At 39.2% G+C, this 20891-nt stretch overlaps 1 protein-coding gene across 1 annotated transcript in view; it reads right to left on the bottom strand.

Annotated features, from left to right (window-relative positions):
• Clpx (caseinolytic mitochondrial matrix peptidase chaperone subunit X) overlaps nt 1-20537 on the bottom strand; it is a 39769-nt gene extending 19232 nt beyond the window's left edge. The window contains exons 1-4 of the mRNA XM_003463486.5: nt 20248-20537; nt 10309-10469; nt 8566-8683; nt 1134-1288 (exon numbers count right to left, since the gene is read on the bottom strand). Coding sequence (XP_003463534.2) covers nt 1134-1288; nt 8566-8683; nt 10309-10469; nt 20248-20326 — 513 coding nt within the window. The 5' untranslated portion in view covers nt 20327-20537. The remainder of the gene's footprint in view (nt 1-1133; nt 1289-8565; nt 8684-10308; nt 10470-20247) is intronic.
• Nucleotides 20538-20891: the final 354 nt, after the last annotated feature.

Genomic DNA, 20891 nt, shown 5'->3' with positions numbered 1-20891 from the left:
ACCTGAAAAGAATCTGTCTTTTATACAAATATCTTTTTATCTTTTATGTCTAAAACTTTATACAGATGTCTAATTACCATATATATTTTTAAATCTGTATCTTTATTTCTTTTTTTTCTATCTTTCAATAAAATGGATTTTAAAAAAAAATTGAAAAAAAAATTGCTGTATTTTCTATTACATTATTTTTACATGACAAATTCTTTCAGTTGTTGAACAATTTATTATGGCTTTTTCAAATCTCATTCATTCCTCACAGGTTATGCCTATAAATTATCAAACCTGCCACAGCACATGTAGACAGAGACAAAAGCCCTGTTATCTAAGCACAGAACCAGAAGGAAGATACACTGAAGCATGAAGTGGGAAATAATTCCGTGAGCAGCATCTGAGACACATCCAGGAGGTAAGCGCTTCTGGCTCCAAATGTGCTGACCACACGCCAAGGAGCCAGGGTGCGTTCTCTGCCAGATTTCACAGGACCACAGCACACACTGCCTGAAATGCATGGCGGACGCCCCAAAAGAGCCACAGCGACACACGGTACCCGCTTTAGCATGCTGAGCCTGTCCAAAAAACACTTGCTAATACGTTAAAGCTCAGAACTGTTTTACCATAAAGTAGATTAATTTAAGGGTGATTGTTGCAGGCTGATGCTCTTTAGGGCCCCAAACAAAAGTCAACAGCTGAACTATACAAGAGTAGTATTTCAAATTAACTTGGTACTAATACTATTTTAATAATCACCCAACTACCCAGACATGCTAGGAGACTCCTGTAATACCTGCACTGAGGGAGGCTGAGGCAGGAAGATCACAAATGCTGAGTAGCCTGGTGGAATACTATCTCAAAACAAAAAATGGGCTGGGGATATGGCTAGATTTCATCCCCCATACCACTACACCCACCACCACCACCACCAACCACAAAATCCAACTACATTCCACTGATACTAAATATAATAATTTTGACAAGGGGAAAGCAACGTATGAAATATCATTAACATTTTTTCAGATATATAGTAGTGTATTAACTTACAATATTTATTAGTAAAAGTATTAGATACTCATGGTAGGGAAGCAAAGGAGGGTTTTCAAGACAGAACAGCTGTGAGACTGAGCTGAGGCCTGTACCTTTTTGGGAGGAGGAGGTGGTTTTTGCTGGAATGCCAACTTTATAGCTTCTGCTGCTGATTCAGGCTCCTTGACTATGCTTTTCTTTGAGTCAGCTTCAGATAGCACAACAAAAAAGTGATGGCATTTTTCACACTTGACAAAACGGGTAGATGCTGAAAAGGAAAACAGAGGTCAGCAGAGGATAATAAAGAAAATTCCAATGATGTTTATAAACTTGAAGACTCACCATAAGTGAAAAGTTATACATTAACATAAAAGGTTTGCAATTCACTCTATGAACCATGAAAATGGCCTGGTTTACACACTAAATATATTACAAAGATAGATCCACTCAATAAACTACCTGTTTATTTCTATAGGCTTTTTTCTTTCTTTCTTCCTTTCCTTTCCTTTTTCCTTTGTTTTTAGCAAACTGGTCTCAAACTCAGGGATGCTCCTGCCTCAGTCTCCTGAGCTCTGGGATTCCCCCATGGTCCACCACATCAAGTTAGGTTTCCTTTCATTTTATGACATACTTCATTAAGACTGACTGAGATTCTTTCATCCACTGAAGATATTTTTTTGTTTTGTTTTGTTTTGTCTTTTTGAGACAGGGTCTCACTATGCAGTTCAAGCTGGCTTTGATGCAGTTCAGGCTGGCCTTGAGCTCCCTAGTCCAGGCTGGTCTTGAATTTGCAAGGATTCTCCTGCTTCAGCCACCTGAGTGCTGGGACTATAGGTATACACCACTGCACCTGGCTTGAAGATAAGTTTTTTAAAAAACATTTTGAAAATATCTAAAAATCTTTTATAGGAATACTTGCATAAACCATGAAAAAAGTACAAGTAGATTAACTCATTTTCCAACATCTTACTATGAAAACTTTCAAACATATAAGAAAATTGAGAGACCTAAATCTGTTTTAATCCCTGAAGAAGCATATTCCCTGAAAAGGGAAGCATAATCCCTAAAAGCATATTCTTTAGGTTCTCTCATATATGAGCATTTTTACCAAACCTGGACTACAAAATGAAAACCCATGTCAAAACAAAACAAAAAAAACAGAAAAAAATTCCTGTAGCCAAATTCTAGCAGTACACTTTAAACTATAGTGGGCTCGTACATGTGTTCTAACCACTGATCAACTATAAATGTTTGTCTACCATCCAAGTGTAGTGGTGATGCTTGTAATCCAGCACTCAAGAGGATAAGGCAGGAGGAATAGAGGTTCAAGTCAAGCTAGGATAAATAGCTAGTTCAAGACCAGCCTGCACTACATAGCAAGATGTCTCAAAAAAAAACAAAAAAAGAGAAGCCTCAAGCCATTCCATGAACCCTCAGCACAAGCCCAAGTAAATAATCACCATTCCCATCAATGGAAAGATAAGGAATGCCTCTATTCTATAATGAGGCACCAGTTTATTTACAACTGCAACAGATGGTAAACAGGGCAAAGGATTAAAGGGCAGAGACGTCTCCAATCCAGTTCCAGCTGTGTGACAGGAAAATCTGGCCTGAGAGCCTATAAACAAAATATTTCTCTCAAGAAATTAGGTCAAAGGGGATGCGATTAAATACTAACCTACCATACCCTCTTTGTTTACTGCTGACGGTTTGCTTAACACAGTATGTACAATTTTACAGTGAAATATGTGCAACATATACCCAAATTCGAGGATTCAAATTTTGAGAAAAATTTATAGGCATTACAAGCATTATTAGGAGTATTATTCACTCCTAAAAACAAGAGGCAGAATTCTAAGTTTTCTCAATTATGAGTGGATATTTTTTCTTTTAAAGACTTAGTACAAGTGTGGCACTATCTTTTATACAGTAAGACTGTTCCCAGGAAACACACTTGTATAACATGCTACAGATAAGAAAGACTGCCTTAAAGAAAACTTTTTTGGGAGATTTTTCTTACTGGCTTTGCTGTGTTTTGTGGTGCTACGGATCAAATGCACAGTCTCATGAATGTCAGGCAAATACCACTGAGCTATACCCCCACCTAGGCCTAGTATATCTGTTTAAATGAAAGTTCCCCGTGATTCTGAACCCATATCAAAGTAAAAAACAAATTCGCCAAACCACTGTACAGCAAATCCCAAAAATGTATACATAAAATGGTTCTATTTTAAACAAAAGGAGACTTCATGTTTGACAAGTTATTTTTTTTTAAATAGGCAAAAAATACATAAAGAATAGTAAGCAGTATTATTTCTCCTTAACAAGAGCTAGGAATGTTGGCAAATGCTATAATCTGAGTATGCTTGGAGGCTGAAGCAGGAAGATCACAAATTGGAGCCTAGCCTGGCCAACTTTGCAAGAATTTGTCTCAAAATAAAACATTAAAAATAAAACTGGAAGGGAGGGCTAATGGAGATGTAGCTCACTATGAAGACCCCAAGTTCAATCCCCAGTATGGGAGGGGAAAAAAGCTAAGAGTACGTACTGTAATTTTTGAAAACTCACTATATAACTATACTATAATTACTACACTACAACTAACAAGTTTTACTGGAACTCAGACATACACACTCATTCACTAAGGCTGCTTTTGCACTTAATTATAGAGTACAACAGCTGTAACAGAAACTAAATGGCCCACAAGGCCAAAAATATTAACTGTTTGGTATTTTACAATAAAAGTCTGCTGACTCCTGCTATACAACCTTTGAAAGAAAAGAAGTACCCAAGACAGAAAACATTTGCAAATCATGAACTAAACATCCAGAAAACACAAAGAATTCTTCACCTTCACATAAAAAGAGAATCTAGTTTAGAAATAGACAAAAGGAGCTGAAGTGATGGCAGGTGCCCATAACCCCAGCACTTACGAAACTGAGGTAGAAAAATCAGAGCTCCAGGGTAGCCTAGGGTACAAAGTAAAGTTCCCAGCTTGGGCAACATAATCTGATTCTATCAAACAGATGGATGGACGGATGAGTGAATGAATGAATGAATAAGTGATGGAGAGAAAAAGGATTTAAATAGTCATTTCTATCCCAGCACTCAAGAGGCAGAAGCATGAGGATCATTGCAAGTTTAAGACCAACCTGGGCTACAAAAGTGAGCTCAAGGGGCTAGGGATTTAGTTCAGTGGCATAAGCGCCTGCCTTGCAAGCAGGCAGTCGTGAGTTCAATCCCCAGTACCGATAAAAAAAAGAAAAAGACAAAAAAAAAAAAAAAAAAGTGAGCTCAAGGCCAGCCTGAACTGCACAGTGAGACCCTGTCTTAAACAAGACAAAAATAAACTCTTTTGTCCAAAAAGATATACACAAATGGCTAATGAACACACCAAAAAAATGTCAAACATTAATCATCACCAGGGAAATGAAAATTAAAAACACAATGAGGTGTTATTTCACAACCACCATGAGTAAAAAGTAAGTGGTAAAGAGAACAAGGAGAAACTGAAACCCTGCTTTTCTGCTGTTGGGTTGTATAGTACTAAGTACTATAGAAAATGGTCTGGCAGCTCTGTAAGACCTAAAGAGATTTTATGACCCAGAATTTTCATTCCTAAGCAAGGTAGAAACCTATGTCCATATAGAAACTTAAACACAAATGTCCACAGCAGCATTACTCAAAACAGTCAACCAGCAGAAACATGTTGAACAAAACAAACCAGAGATTCAAAAAGAAAAATACCTTATGTTCTCCCTAATATGTAGAATCTAAGCAGAAGAAATGAAAGCAGAAGGGAAGCTGGGGGGTGGCAGAACATACTTGCAATTCTAGCATTATCAGAGGCTAATACAGGAGAATCGCAAGTTTGGGCAACTTAATAAGATCCTGTCTCAAAATGCAAAGGATTAAAAAGGGCTAAGGTGGCACCTGCCTGGGATCCCAGCACTCAGGATGCTGGAGCAGGCACACGGCAAGTTCGAGGTCAGCTTAGACTTCCGAGCAAGTCAGTATCAATGAACCAAAGCAGAAAACGATTTTGTTGAGTAGGATTGAATTTTAGAAACCCACAAACCACTTCCTACCTAAGACGGATTTTCTTCCCTTCGATGCCATCACCCTGAAAAGAGACCCAGTGGGGTGAGGGAACTGGCCACACCGTGCTCTAGCCTGGAAACTGAGGCACCCACTCAAGGACCAGAGTTGAGAGTAGGACTTCTCAAAGCAGAGACAGCCAGGTGAAGAAGACCCTGGGCAGAAACCCATGACCTTCTGTCAAGAGAAAGGCATTGCCAGCACTGAGAACCCTGCTTCCCCGGTCACTCCCATGCTTCTTCCCACTCTTGTAAATGACCTCTTTCTAAATGAAGTTGCTGGGCACATATGTGGCAAAAAATGGGGGCTGAAATCAGGCAGCAGGAAGACCTTTCCAGCTTTAGATCATTACACAATATGCATGTAACATCTAATTTTAAAATAAAGTGCAATCTTAAAAATTGAAAAAAATTTTTAACTGAGGCTATAACCCAGTGTGAAAGTCCTAGACACAAAACTCAGTACCCCCTACATACACCTGACCCCCAAAAACAAAACAAAAGGAAGACTAGTATTAGACAAGAAGGAATAAAGGAGAAGAGGAAGGAGGAAGGGAGGGGTTGTAAGAAAGGGTAACATGGAGAGACAGACATAATCAAAATAATATGAATCACACTGAAACCCAACATTTTGTAACACTTGTAAGTATCTTAGAAAAGGGAAAAAAGAAAAAAATGCCACTTATTATACACTCTTACTATAGGAAATATCCAAAATAGGCAAATCCATAGAGACAGAAACTAGATTAACAGCTGTTAGGGCTAGGTGGGGAAAACAGTGAAGTGACTGCCAAGGGCTATGAGGTTTCTTTTGGGCTGATGAAAAGGTTCCACAGTGAGAGGAAGCCAGAGGGAGGAGGTGGTACAGCCTGAAATGCCATAGGAGGATCAAGAGTTCACGGGCAGCCTGCAATATATAATCAGTTCAAGGCCAGCTGGGACTACACAGCAAAGACAAAACAAAAACAAAACCACCACCACCAGAACAATTACCAAGCGTAGTTTTAAACAAAATAAGTAACTTTTAAGATTTTAAAAAAGCAACACAGGGCCAGGGATTTAGCTCAGCAGCATAAGCGCCTGCCTTGCAAACACATGGCCGTGAGTTCGATCCCTGGTACCCCCCCCCAAAAAAAAAGCAACACAAACACTCCTTTTAGCAATAGGATATCCCCAGTTTTAATATGTACACACAGAATGTCCTCAGCATTCCAAGGGACACATTCTGAGAGCCATTTACTATGGGTCAGCAAAACCAAGAGGAAGGGCTCAGGGGACTGCTGGGGCCCGCAAGTAAAGCTCCAGAGAGGGCCAGTGTCACACTCATCTGTGGACGTTCTGAGCCTGGCAATGTGCTACTCAACAGACACTTACTACTTCAGTTATGTAAGGTAAGTTTTTTTGTTTTTTCTTTTTTGAAGACAGCGTCTTGCTACATAGCACAGGCGGCCTCCAACTCTCGGCAATACTCCTGCCTCATGCTACTGAGCACTGGAATTACAAGTGTGTGCCCCCATGCCCCGCAAGGTGTGTACTTTTATTTTACTCTTCTCTTCCACATTTTGTACTTTCATGTCGCTATCTCCAGTTAGAACTCCCAAAGACAACAAGCCTCAGCCTCAAAGTGATTACAATAAAGCAGTGCTCCTACTCTCCGTGCAACTCTTGAGTACAGGTTCTAGGATTCCCTCCTCATAGCTATACAACCTTACTCTCTAGGAAGACTCATCAGAAACTATGTTTAATAATCACTCACACGCAGTGATTAATACAATTCAGTATTTTTCAATAGTACTAGAGATCAACCTAAAGGATACTCTGCTACTAAGCTATTTCCTGCTCTTTTTACTTTTTCGTTTTGTGACAAAGTCTCACTAAATTGCCTGGGCTGGCCTTTAACATGTGATCCTTCCGTGTCAAGTATCTGGGATTAAAAGCATGTGCCACCATGCCCAGCATCCTGGCAAGTTTTGAAAACAATGCATAACAAAAAAAAAAAAAAAAGTTTACGCCAAAAGGAACTAGTTTACTCCTGAAGAACCTCTAGCTGGTAGAAATGCATGGGGTAGAAACCTGTGAAAAGGAAATCTTCACTGCTATGTGACTGTGAATGAACCATTTGAACTTTGCTAAGCCTCAGCTTCTTCTAAAAATGAGAAATCCCCAATCCTGACAAAACTAAGGTTGTAAGAGTAAAATTATGTATGTTGGCATTTATTAAACTAAAGATTCCTCCCTGTTCTACTTTAAGAAACCATTCTTTTAGGTCTGGAAAGGTCGAACCTTTCTCTGAATCAAAATACATGCGCAACTTAAATATTAAGAAATTCTCACAGTCAGGTGTGGTGGCACACTTCCTGAATCACAGCACTTGAGGATCACTGTGAGTTAGAGACCAGCTTGAGATATATAATGAGTTAAGGTCAACCTGAACTATGTGAAGAAAAAAAAAAACAGAAATACCTTAGGCTCTAGAATTTTATATTACATTAAATTTCTTTAGAAAGTTTATCACACAATTCTATCACTTTCATTTTATGTTGTGATCCAAATTAAACTTCATTCAAATTGACTCTTCTATCAGGGGAAACTATGAAGATTGGTAATATTCCAGCTATGAAATGATCCCCCCTTTAAAATTCTGAAACTATAAAAACATGCTACACATACAATATTCATTCATATGATGGCCAATAAATATTAATGCGAAATGTGAAATTATAACTAACCTTCCACATCAGGGTTAGAATACAGAGAATCTTCTCCAGCTAATCATCAGAAACTAAGTCTTAAGACACCCCTGCAATGGCCCTATACAACCGGTCAGACATGGGGTATAATGCAATCTACCTTTGGATCATGACCATGAAACTCTAAATCATGTAGGCAATATTTTTTTATTTTATGCTTAAAAGAAAAGCATTTGCAATAGCACCTTTGTATTTTAGACAGTTACTAACACAAACAGCAAAAGTACAATTGTTGGTGTCTTTTTTTCTGTTAATAATAATCATTAATATTCATCAGACCCTTCCTAGAATTGAGAGCTTACTGCCTCTTGTAAGTAACAAGTAGTATCTTAACATTTGAATCACCGGTCCTTTTAGTCATACGGCATACTCAGTAAGTATTTGAGGAATGTAATAAATATACAGTAAGTCTTAGTTCACTACAACCCAATGATTACACACATTAAAACTCTCAAAATCCAAATTTGAAATAAGTACACTAAAGCAAAATAGAGAGGCAAATACTTTTAATTTATCTCTTACACAACAGTGCAAAGTATTACCAGTCCTGAGGATTTTTAGTATCTGCTGAGTATTTAGAAAATCACTTAAGCTGAGGAAGAAAATTACTCTGATTTATATAACTTGTATGTTTCTACATATTTAATGACTTATAGAATAGCTGGGAAAGGTCAAACATCAGAATAAATAAAACTTACACACAAAGGTCTCCACGTGTGTGCACAGGTCACCACATTTAGGACAGCGGAGCTGGTTTCCACCTTTTCCAGAGTTCCCAGAGCCTGATTTCTTACTGCTCCCCTCGCTCACTGATTTCTAGCATTTACGGAAGAGAAAAAGGAGGATCAATTATTAGTTTCAGGCAACCACTTAATTTGGTGCTTAAGTGTAAACAATACAGTTTGTACTTAATCTTTTAATTTTTACAATTTCTAGAATGGAATTATTAATGTAGTTTATATCTCACCATTAAACACATGCATTTACCTATAGTCCTCTTTTACATGGTCTATGCCAACATTCTAATAAATAGCTTCCTCTTAATGGCTCGATAAATATTAGGAAAAAAGTTACTATAGTTAAAAAAAACTACCTTTTGGGGCTAGGGATTTAGCTCAGCAGCATAAGCACCTGCCTTGCAAACACAAAGTTGTGAGTTCGATCACCGGTACCAAAAAAAAAAAAAAAAAGTTACTAAAAAAAAAAAGATAAAACTACCTTTCAATGGAATTAACTCGAGTTATTTTCATAGCAAGTAGTGACTTAGTATTCTGACACATAACTTTTTTTTTAAGCTTTAAAATAGAAAAAAGAAAAGCCATCTGGTGTGGTGTGCATGCCTATAATCCCAGCACTCAGTAGGCTCAGGCAGGAGGTCTGTCATGAGTTTAAGGTCATACTAAACTATAGTGAGAACCTGTCTCAAAAAGCGAAACAAATAAAATGGGAATAATTTCACTTACTTCTGAGAGTTGCTATTAGGATTAAGTATGAATATGAAAGTGCCTAGCATATGATATGAATGTAAGTATTGACCAAAATCATATGCTGAGAGAAATCTGGTAATTCACTGACCTAATATAAACACTTCTCATCTACTTGCTAGCTACACAGGAGCCCAACATGAAGGAATACCACAAATCCTAGGCTTCTAGGTAAAGGATGAAGTAAGGTTTATACTATCATGAGTTGTAAGAATTGTAGGAAAAGAAAAAATGATGGGTATTCCTTACTCAATCGTTCTACACAGATTATTTAATGATACTAATCACTACTTTGGGTGTCAAAAAAGTGGGGGGGGGGTGAGACAAGCTTTCACCATGTAGTTCAGGCTTGTCTTCAACTCTTCTATGTAGTTTAGACTGGCCTTGAACTCAACAGTAATCTCCCTGCCTCAGCCTCCCGCGTGCTGAGATTACCTGTGTGTATCACTATGCCTGGCTATAATTTTTAATTACTGCTTTCTAAATACAATACTTAAAAATCATTTTATTGCTCAACCCGAAACAAAATAAAATTCTTCAGATCTTATACATCTTGTATTTCCTACAAAAACAGGTAAGCCAACAGGATATACAGTACTACTATTATTACATGTAACTTTTTTGTTTGTTTGTTTGTTTTTGTCTTTTTGTGACAGGGTCTCTCTATGCAGTTCAGGCTGGCCTTGAGCTCACTTTGTAGCCCAGGTTGTTCTCGAACTGGCAACGATCCTCCTGCCTCAACCTCCCAAGCGCTGGGATCACAGGCCAGAGCCACCACGCCCAGCTTATTATATGTAATTGTTTCAAGGAGAGAACTCAGAGCTGAGGATATAGCTCAGTAGTAGAGTGCCTCTTACACCTTAAGGTCCTAGGCTAAATCCTCAGTACCACAAAAAAAGACGAAAAAAGAGGATATTCAAGCATGAATATAAGTACCAAAAAAGATAAAACTACTACCTTATTTCCATCTCCAGAGCTGTCTTTATTTGTCCCATCCTTTGAGGCAAAGTATGCTGGTGTGCCTGAAAAGGTTCTAAGAGGAACTCTGCGCAGAATCTGAGTTTCAAAGGTCCCAAGCCTTCCTAAAATTGGTATATGAACACGACCACAAGAAACACCTGAAAATAAAGCAAAATGTATTAGTCTACACATCAAATGCTGATGTGCTATAATACCAAGCCCTGGAAACAAACAAAAATCCCTTGAGTATAAAGGCTGAAAACACCTGTCATTCATAGCAATAGGGCACACTGAAAGAGAAAACAGTGATCTCATCAGAGGCAAAGTTTGCTCAAAAAGGAGCCAGGCCAGGCCCTCTGAAAGATTCCAGATAAATAAGTATTTCCTGTATGTCTTCTTTCAAAGTGAGGCAAGACACTCAGGTCTTAAACAATGTGTGGCTCTCTGAAAATGTGAGAACAGCGCCACATCTGTTGAGGCCATTTATATTGGCCTTTTCTTTTCTTTTTCTTTTGAGACAGGGTCTTACTATGTAGCCTAGGCTGGCCTTGAACTCAAGGGGGTCTTCCTACTGTTGTACACCACCACACCCAGTAGGTGCTTTGTTTCATTTGTTTTTTTTTGAGGCAGGATCTCACTATGTAGTTCCGACTGGCTCTGAACTTGATATACAAACCAGGCTGGCCTCAAACTTTTTATGCCTCCTGCCTCAGCCTCCAGAGTGCTGGGATTACAGATGTGCGTCATCATGCCTAATTATTGTTTGGCTTTCTACTAATGAAAACACCTGACAATACTTTTCTCTTCAAAACACATGATAACAACTCTTCTTTCTTCAGTTATAGGCATGGAACATGTAACAAGGAAATAAAATTTCAACTGCTCTTTTAAAAATCAAGTGGTAAGGGGCTGAGGATTTAGCTCAGCGGCATAAGCACCTGCCTTGCAAGCAGGCGGTCATGAGTTCGATCCCCGGTACGATAAAATAAATAAATAAATAAATCATGTGTTATTCCACATATATGAGTTACTTAGTAGAAAAAAATCACATAGGCAAAGTGGAACGGTACCTGCTGGGGGTCTGCAGGGATGAAGAGTTATTGTACAACTACCAGAAACAGGCACACGATTTCAGTTCTAAAAGTGGAAGGGACCATGGACATGGTGATGATGGCTGCATAACACTGTAAATGTACTTTACCACCACATTATATATTTAAAAATGGTTCAGACAATAGACTTTATGTGTATTGTACCACAATAACAAAAAATTGGAGAGAAAACAAAGTTATATATTGTTCATTAAAACACACTTAAATTAAATACTTAAATGTTTTGTTTGTTTGTTTGTTTTGGTACCAGGGATCAAACTCACAACCTTGCACTTAACCAGACAAGCTCTTGAGCCACTGAGCTAAATCCTCGACCCCTTAAATACTTCAATCTTAACAGAAAAAAGAAATACAATTCAATAATTACTACATAACTACCACCCTGCTTTCAAAGATTTTAACTTTTTGCCATATTTGACATTAACACTTTCAAATGATAGATGTGTTAATACCTGAATTAATCTACCTGCTAGGTCAAGCATTGGCAACCTTTTACTATAAAGGACCAGGACAGGAAATATCTTTAGCTTTGCAGACCATGTATTCACAAATCCAAAATCACTCTGCCATTGCAACAGAAAAACACACAGCATCCAAACAAATGTGGCCGAACTGGATGCATCAAACCTATTTGCTGATTTTTACTCATAAAAATTAAAAAAAAAAAAAAAAAAGAAAACCTCTAGATTAATCAGAGTCAATGGCAAAAGAGATATATTGGATACGGCAGGGCACCATTTCCCAAGCTGGTCTTTTGCACAAAAAGATTGAATGGCCAGAGCTTAAACAACATTGTATAGATTTCAGTACCATGTATTATGCAGAAGCTTACATAAACATATTAAAACGAAGTGCCAAGAAACAAAGATTTTCTAGCAGTATACCAGATAATAACACATAATATTATTACTGGAGATAATAAATTAAAAACTAAGGGAGGGGAAGTTACTTAATGCTTAAATAAATTCAAGGAAAAAATGTGGCTTTCTCTCATTTTATTCCCTGCAACATTCTTAATTCAGGATTTAAGTTTTATTTGTGTACGTGTTAGGGTCTCTCTTGGAGGAGGGGTGCTGTGAAAGTCGTGCTGTGATAAGAGCCAGCCTTGAACTCTAGGTAGCCCAGGATGGCCTCAAGTCCCCATTGTCCTGCCTGAGCATCCCTGTCAAATACACTATACCCAAATGCAAATAAATCTATGCCTCTCAATTAAATACACACACACATACACAAAAACTGGGTTTTATTAATTCCAATTTTCTGACATAGTTGTGTACACAGTTAGAACAACTACTTTCTTTAGTTACTTATCACCCTAGGCCACCCATTCTAGCTCTACAAAGTAAAAAATAAATCCACTAACTTCAGGCAACATACAAATAAGAGAAACCAAATTCTCCCATCTCAAATAAATTTACATCAAAAACAAAAAGACTAAGGATTTACGACAAATCAATCGTTAATCCAGAATGTAAAAATTTTGTTAACACTAAATTTGAATGTTAATTTTAAAAAACAAGCCAGGTTTGGAGGCACATAATCCCAGCACTCAGGCAGCTGAGGTAGGAGGTCACTTAGATTTCTAGGCCAGTCTGTGCTATATAATAACTCAAGGCTAGCCTGAACTACACAGCAGACTTTGTCTCAAAAAACAAACAAACCCTGATATTTTTCTTTAGGTAACATTTTCAAAATAAATGTTTTCAAAAGACATTTCAAATTTTCTTAAGTATAACATTTTCATTTTATAAATTAAATGATAGCCATGATGTTCTCATTACTATGAGATTTAAGGTATATGTTAATTTTAAGCCAAATGTTAATATTTTTCCTAGGACGGGACTGGAGATTTAGCTCAGCAGCCTAAATGCCTGCCTTGCAAGCAGGCAGTCGTGAGTTCGATCCCTGGCACCGATAAAAAGGAAAAAGACAAAAAAAAATTTTTTTTTCCAAGGAAATGACATGATTTTCTATGGGAGGGGAGATCTTTTTGAGATAGGCTCTCACACTATGCAGTTTGGGCTGACCTTGAGTTCACATTGTAGCCCGGGCTGGTCTCAAACTCCCAAAGATCCCCCTGCCTCAGCCTCCCAAGTGCTGGGATTATAGGCATGTGCCACTATGCCCATTTATACTATGTCAATATAAAAAATAAGCTTGCAATCAGTTACTTGCAATGAAACTAAAGATGCTACAGTAAAGCTTATTGATGGTGTTTGATTGGTAGTAGGGGTTCATTGTTCTATTTTTGGGTTTGAAAAATTTCTGTAAAATATTAAAGCCTATGAAAGAAGCTGGAAGGCTCCAGGAATATAGCCCAGTGGCACAGCACTTTACTGGCAAGTGTAAGGTCATGAGTTTGATTCCCAATACAAAAAAAAAAAAAGCTGGGAATATAGCACACTAGTAGACAACCAAAGCCTTAAATTTAACCCCCAACACTAAAAGGGGGTGGGGAGGAAAGAAAAGAAAAGAAAGCCTGTGAGGAGCAGCAACAATAAAATAACTTTCTCACTGAACTATTCGAATGTATTCACAAAGAAAGCTATAATTATAAACAACCATTATATGAAGCAATTTTCACTTAGATATTCAGAACAAAATTTATCCTTGAAGTTAAAATTACAATCATAGTCTCTTTAAAGTCTACTTGAATAGGAAGAAAACTAATATTTTAAATAACTTACTTCCTTAAATAACATCATATAATATATGAAACTAATGCAACCATACAATCATTGATACAGGAGAAATGTAACTCTCCACCTGATGATATAGGAGAAATAAAACTCTCAATTGGTTAAATGTCAGATGTGCTGGGTTTGTGTTCCTTGAAACTGAAGAATGAATTTTAAGGGACAACAGAGGTAAGAGCAGAACAGGTAGTCAGCAGTGGTGGCACACACTTGTAATCCCAGCCCTCTGTAATGCCAGCACTCAGGAGGCTGAGGCAGGAGGCCAGCCTGGACTACATAGAGTTCAAGGCCTACCCGGACTACATTGTGAGACCCTGTCTCAAAAAAAAAAAAAAAAAAAAAAAAAAAAGGAAAAGGGGGGGGGGGTAGGAAAGATTTCCTGAGACATAGTTCCTGAGAGACAAGAGAGGTCTTAAGTGGGTAGCCACCAAGGTAATTGGTGAAGGTAATTTATAAAACAAAGCTTGGGTATAAGATGAGTCAAACTATAATCAACCAATAAGACCTCATGTACAGTGGCTTCACAAATATTGACCCAATAGGGAAACAGGACACATAGCAAAGGTATATGACATCACTAACCTTGGCATATCTAGGACTTCTAAAACAGGAACATTCTTGGGAAGGGGTGGATCCAGGTGTTCTGGTCATCTACCCAGGTGTCTGTGGATTTAAAATGACCATTGGGGACTCCGGGCTCTTCAGTTTTTTCAGTTGTTTAGATTTCAGAAGGAACTGGTTAATTTGTATTATAATTTACTCAAAATTTAGGAGGCTGAGGATTTAGCTCAGCAGTATAAGTGCCTGCTTGGCAAGCTTGAGATAGTGAGTTCAATTCCTTGTACAAAAAAAAATTTAGGATCTTAGTAGGAAGCGACTGTACTCCTCTTTAGGATCTTAGAAGAAAGTGGACTACATTCCATGCTGCGTGAGGAAATTTATTGTTCTTTTAAAGGCTTAGCTTACATGAATTGGGACTGGTAGCATATACCTGTAATCTTGCATCAGGAGGCTAAGGCAGGAGGAAAGTTCAGGGCCAGCCTGAATTGTTCTGTCTCAAAACAACAGCAACAGCAGCAGCAGCAGCAGAAGGAGCATCTTAGCTCCCTGTCCATTCATATTAAACATCCGAATGTCTCTGCTGGCTAGGATGTTCTCTTTTAACATCCTGCAGTCTCTGATATCAACAGGATGCTGAACTCCTAAACCTATGGTTCTCAAATTTGAGCTTGCACCATAATCCCCTAAAGGTTTTTTTTCTTTTTTTTTTTTTCATACCTGGAATGGAACTCACAACCTCAAGCTTGCCAGGCAGCTGCTTTATGCAACTGAGCTAAATCCCCGGCTCCTCCTAAAAGTTTGTAGCACTATTCCTGGGGTCTGAATTAGAAGGTCTAAGATGGCATCCAAGAATGTATCCCAACAAGTTCCTAGTGACTCTATGGCTACCAGTCTGGGGAATCAAACTTCAAAACAACCACACTAAACAATAAATGACTATTCACCAGTCATAAAATCTTCAAAGAAAAAATAAAGCCCTTAAGCCAGACGTAGTGGCCCCCACCTTTTGAGCTACTGAGGAGGCTAGGAGGCAGGATTCCAAATTCAGGGCTAGTTTGGGCACCTGAGACCCTGTCTCAAAACCAAAAAAAAGAGCCTAGAGTGGTGAGACAAATCTGTAATTCCAGCATTCTGAGAGGCAGCAGCAGGAGGACTACAAGTTTGAGCCCAGTGTGGGGAACTTAGAGACTCAGTGAGATCCTGCATCAAAATAAATAAATAAATAAATTTTAAAACGGCTGAGGATGTAGCTTACTGTGAAGGTCCCAGGTTCATTCTCCAGTGCCACAAACAATAAAATTTAAAAATCAAAAATTACAAGTTTGGGGCTGGGGATTTAGCTCAGCGGCATAAGCACCTGCGTTGCAAGCAGGCAGTCGTGAGTTCGATCCCTGGTACCAATAAAAAAATTTTTAAAAAAAATTAAAAGTTTGGGATACAGCTTAGTAGCCGTGGATTTAATATTGGGTATAGGATAGAAGACAGGAAAAAAAATACATATAAAGCACTAAAGCAAACTAAACGGGTTTTAAATTTTTTTTTTTTTCTGTGTGTCATGAACCCCTCGGGCAGTCTCAGGAAGTACAGAATGAAATACATAACAAGGGGAATCAATTATGTTCAAGTAGTTATCAAAATATTTTCAGGGCTAGGGATGTGACTCAGTGATAAGAGTGAGTGCCTAGAATGTGCAAGGCCCTGAGTCAGTCCCTAGCACAAGGGGGGAAAAAATGTTCCTTTATTAACAAAATAAGAGCTAACATTTCTGTTAATAACTACCATAATTTCAAAGTAATGAAAAGTATAAACATTATTTTGAGACATTAGAAACTGTAATGTGATATGAAATTATCTGCGACTTTAAAACTGGTGACACATTCAGGCTACTGTGATTTGTTACCTACATTTATAATTGAAGGAATTGCTACAGTCAGTCACTTCAAGATTAGTTCAGAGCATATTTGGATTCTATCCACGCTTTCCTTAGGAGCCTGTGAATCTTAGGTGAAGAACCTCTGAAAGCCTTCAAAATAAATTATTCCCATATATTTTGCAAGACTACCTGGCAGCAATGATAAAAGCCAGTTAAAAGTTAAACTATTTATAAAACATGTGCCACATAGAACATCTCTGAGTTTCAGAGCAGCTGCTTTTAAAAATAAATATACTGTACGACCATTTTAGGCCTATTATGAAGTAGAAGCAATCCCAGCACTCTAGCAGGCTTAGGCAGATGAAATGGACTTTAAAGCCCAGCCCTGGGAACTTATCAACTTAGTGAGATCTCTATTACAACATAAAAAGTATAAAAGAGTTAGGGCCCTGGGTTCAATCCCCAGTATAAAAAAAGAAAAAGGAGGGTAGTGGACTAGGTTGGGGGCGGGCCTGCCACCCCAGTGGTAAAAGCCTGTTATCCCAGCTACTGGGAAGTTAACGGCAGAAGATTGCAAGTTCAAGAGTAGACAAGGGAGCAAGATTCTGACTCAGAATAAAGTAAAACAAGCTGGAAATGTATAGTTTGGTTTACAGCACTTAGCTAGCATGCTTGAGGTCCTAGGTTCAATCTCCAGCACTGTACAAAACAAGAAAAAAAAAAGGAAGAAATGTTTTACAGTGCCAGGAATAAAGATGTTTTATCATTTATTCACAGTAAATTGTATTATATTGACGAGAGAAAGTTAAAACCTAAGTGTCTTTAAGGTAGACATAAATCAAAAATCATGAAAATTACGGATGCTAACATGTCTACACTCTTCTAATACCCTCTGAATGAACAAGGAGTAAAGACGGACCTTTGCAAATCCACACTTCTTAGAGCCAAACTCAGACTAAGCATGTCATTCGGAACCTTTATAATGCAATTAGGCATTCCTTAATGTATGCTTCAGGATGCAAAGTGACCTCATATATGCAAAGTATTTAGCTCAGTAGCATAAGCACCTGACTTGAAAGCAGGCAGTCGTGAGTTCGATCCCTGTACCGATAAAAACGAAAAAGCAAAAAAAAAAAAAAAAAAAAAAAAAAAAAATATATATATATATATATATATATATATACACACACACACATCAGTTTGGATATGAACAATTTTTCAAACTTATAAAAAGAAAACACTGATGAAAACACATCACATTTGATACATATAGTCTATCAGGAAGAGAAAACATCTAGGGTCTCATGAAAATTTACTAAATAAATTTCAAACTGTCATTTAAATTTTAAAGTTTAGCATGACAGGCTGGGGATATAACTCGGCAGTACAGCACTTGACTAATATGTGGGAGGCACTGGGTTCCTTTCCTAGTACTTCGAGGGAAAAAAAAAGTCTAGCTAGGTAAGACAAGTCCACAGAAATTATTTAAGAAGTTCAAAAATCAATTTTTCTAATCTTAAATTCTTAATCTTATTCTGATAATACCCCCACTATCTTGTTAGAAAATTGAAAGTATTTTGATGAGAAATTCCTAAATGTTTTCAAGAACAGTAAACTAAGTCAGGCATGGTGGTACATTCCTGTAATCCCGAAATTCAAGAGCTGAAAAGCAGGATTATACATTCAAACCAGCCTGGGGGAAGTTGGTGAGACTTCATGTCAAAACTTTTGTGTTTGTTTATTTGTGTTTGGAGATAGTTTTGCTCTGTAATTCAGGCTGGCCTTGAACTCATAGCAGTCCTCCCGCCTCAACCTTCAGAATGCTGAGATTATAGTCACATGCCACCATGTCCCAGCTTTTCTCTCTTTTTTTTTTTTTTTTTCCTTTTAAGTAAGGGTTTTCCTATGTAGACTGGCCTCCAACTTGCCAGAATCCTCCAGCCTCAGCCTCCAGAGTACTGAGATTATAGGTGTATGCAACTGTGCCCAGCTTAAAATTTAAAAAATTTCAAAGTGCAAAGGTCCTCGGTTCAATCCCCAGTACCACTAAATAAACATTGTATTATATGGGGTAGAGTCTCAGATTTGAGGCTTAGTTTACTTCTTTAAGGTGAAAACAATAGCTCTGTATTTCTGAAAACCTCTGGTAAACTTTATTAATGGATACACAAGTATATAATAAACCATTAATTTGTTTTGGTTTACTTAATTACATATGTATCCACGCGACAGATATATTTAACTTTTAAAAGAAAACAGTGGTTGATTTGAAATTATTAACCACTTATTTCCTGATTCCTAGTTTTCAGCGGCTCTTAGCTCAAGTATATCAAAAAATTTGTCAAAGGCTTTCCTACCCAAAAAACATCCAAATACTCTAATTGCCCTTAAAAATGCTACTCATTTGGTTTACTCCTCCAGATAAAAAGAGGAGGATGAGGTCTTATTCACTACCTCCATCACCAAATGATTTGGCACACAGTAGGTGCTCAACAAATGTATCCCAAATAAAACCATCTTACCTTCAAAACTATCTGCAGCGTTCAAGCATTTACAAAGTAAATCTCTGGAACTGGAACATCTTTTTAGACCCTGCACTCTACCAGGTGTAACAAAATATTCTGGCCACATTCATTATGTTACTTTTACATATCAATTTACAAAATGTTCAGCCCACATTGTCCCATGTCATTGCTGTGTAGTAAATAAACTATTAGGACCTATTTAGTAAATGATCAAGATTTTATAACCAAAAGATTAGGAAAGCCATCCAAAGATCATAAACTGATAAACCAAAACAAATTTGGAAGTTAGTGATTACAAAAAGATCTAGCTGGGTATGGTGGCAAAAGCCTGTAATCCCAAGACTTCAGAGACTGAGGCAGGACGATTGCCGGAGCTCGAGGCCAACTACACAGTGAGACCTTGTCTATAAAAAATAAATAAAATGGATCTAGACTCATAGTCTCGATTTGCATAGATTTGGGAAGAGAAAAATGATTTCTTTTTCGGAATCTCTTGGGTCGGGTGCCTACTATTCCTTCACAGCTCCAGATAAACAAACAGGCAGGTAAACAAGAGCCACACTTGGAAAACTATCAAAGCTGACAAGCTAAGGAAGCCGGCAAGTGACTGAGGATACACGTATGTATTTCAAATCAATTCCAATCATAGTTCCCCTAATCCCCTCGTTCACTCCCCCTGAACCCCCTCGAAGGTCTGCCAGTTGCCGGGAAGTCCTTCGAGCTCCGTTTACGCCCCCAGTGTTGACGACCGCATAATGACAGCGACACCGCGATTGTCGAGCGCGTCCAGGACCTTCAGCTGGGTGCCGCGAAGTGATCCCAAAAGTGACAACCTCTCAGTCCGGCCCCTCCCGGAGCCCCCGACAACCCCAAGGGAAGTCGGGCCGGGGTGAGTGCCTCGGGAGTCACTTTGCGACTCTTTTTTAAAGAGTTTACGCGAAGCGGCCACATTCCGGCCCCAAACTCGGGAGGCCTGCGAGCGCGCGGGGGGCCAAGAACACAGTGTTTCCCTCAAATTTGACGATCTGCTGCTCCAGCGGCGAGGAGAGCCCCCACCCCACTGGGGAGGTGCGGGTGTCGGACGGGACGGGGTCCAGTGCCCTCTCCAGTCGGCCGGTCTCCCATCTCCACCCCCGCACCGCGGGCCCCGGCACAGACCCTTTCTTTACCTCTCGGCACTGAGGCGAACGAGATGGTGATGAGCCGGGCGGCAGCCGCGCCGCAGGTACAAGCGCCGCAGCTGGACATCTCCGCCGGGCCTAGGTCGGGGGCTTGCCGACCTCAGGGTCTAGGCAGTCCGACCCCTACTCGCAGGTCGCGCTGACGTGGTTCCGAACCCTCCCACCGGCCCGAGGCCGGATACAAAGCGAACTGGACAGGCAGCCAGCTCCGGTCGCTCTGCGTGCCCTACCGCCTTCCACTCACTGGGAACCTCTGCCTCCACCCTTTCCCCCCTCCTCCTCCCCCCATCCCCCGCCTACCGGGCCCCGGGAGCGTGCGCGCGCCTGCGCCCTGGGCCCAGGCGGGAGGCGTGGACACGCGCCTGCGTGCGTACGTGCGTGAAACCTCAATGCGAGAGAAGGAAGGGGGCGGTAACCTGAGCGCCAATGAGCGCCCTACGGCAAGCGGCTAGCCCCAAAGTCCCGACATGCAAATTTTACGGACGTTCTGTAATCTGGGAGCTGAAAGGTTTTAGCCTCAGAAAGGTGCTTGCTCGGAGTTGTCTGAACCCGTTGTAGTTAAGCCCTTCTCTGGGTTAGTTTTCAGTGGTGGCAGGAAAGTTCAAAGAGAGAGGTGGTTTATGTAGCCCCAG

Source organism: Cavia porcellus, unplaced genomic scaffold (assembly GCF_034190915.1).
Source record: "Cavia porcellus strain 051 isolate PalLab524CR breed Dunkin Hartley unplaced genomic scaffold, mCavPor4.1 scaffold_37, whole genome shotgun sequence".
Taxonomy (NCBI): domain Eukaryota; kingdom Metazoa; phylum Chordata; class Mammalia; order Rodentia; family Caviidae; genus Cavia; species Cavia porcellus.
Note: the sequence above shows the minus strand (reverse complement) of the source record. Positions and strands in the feature narration are given on the sequence as shown.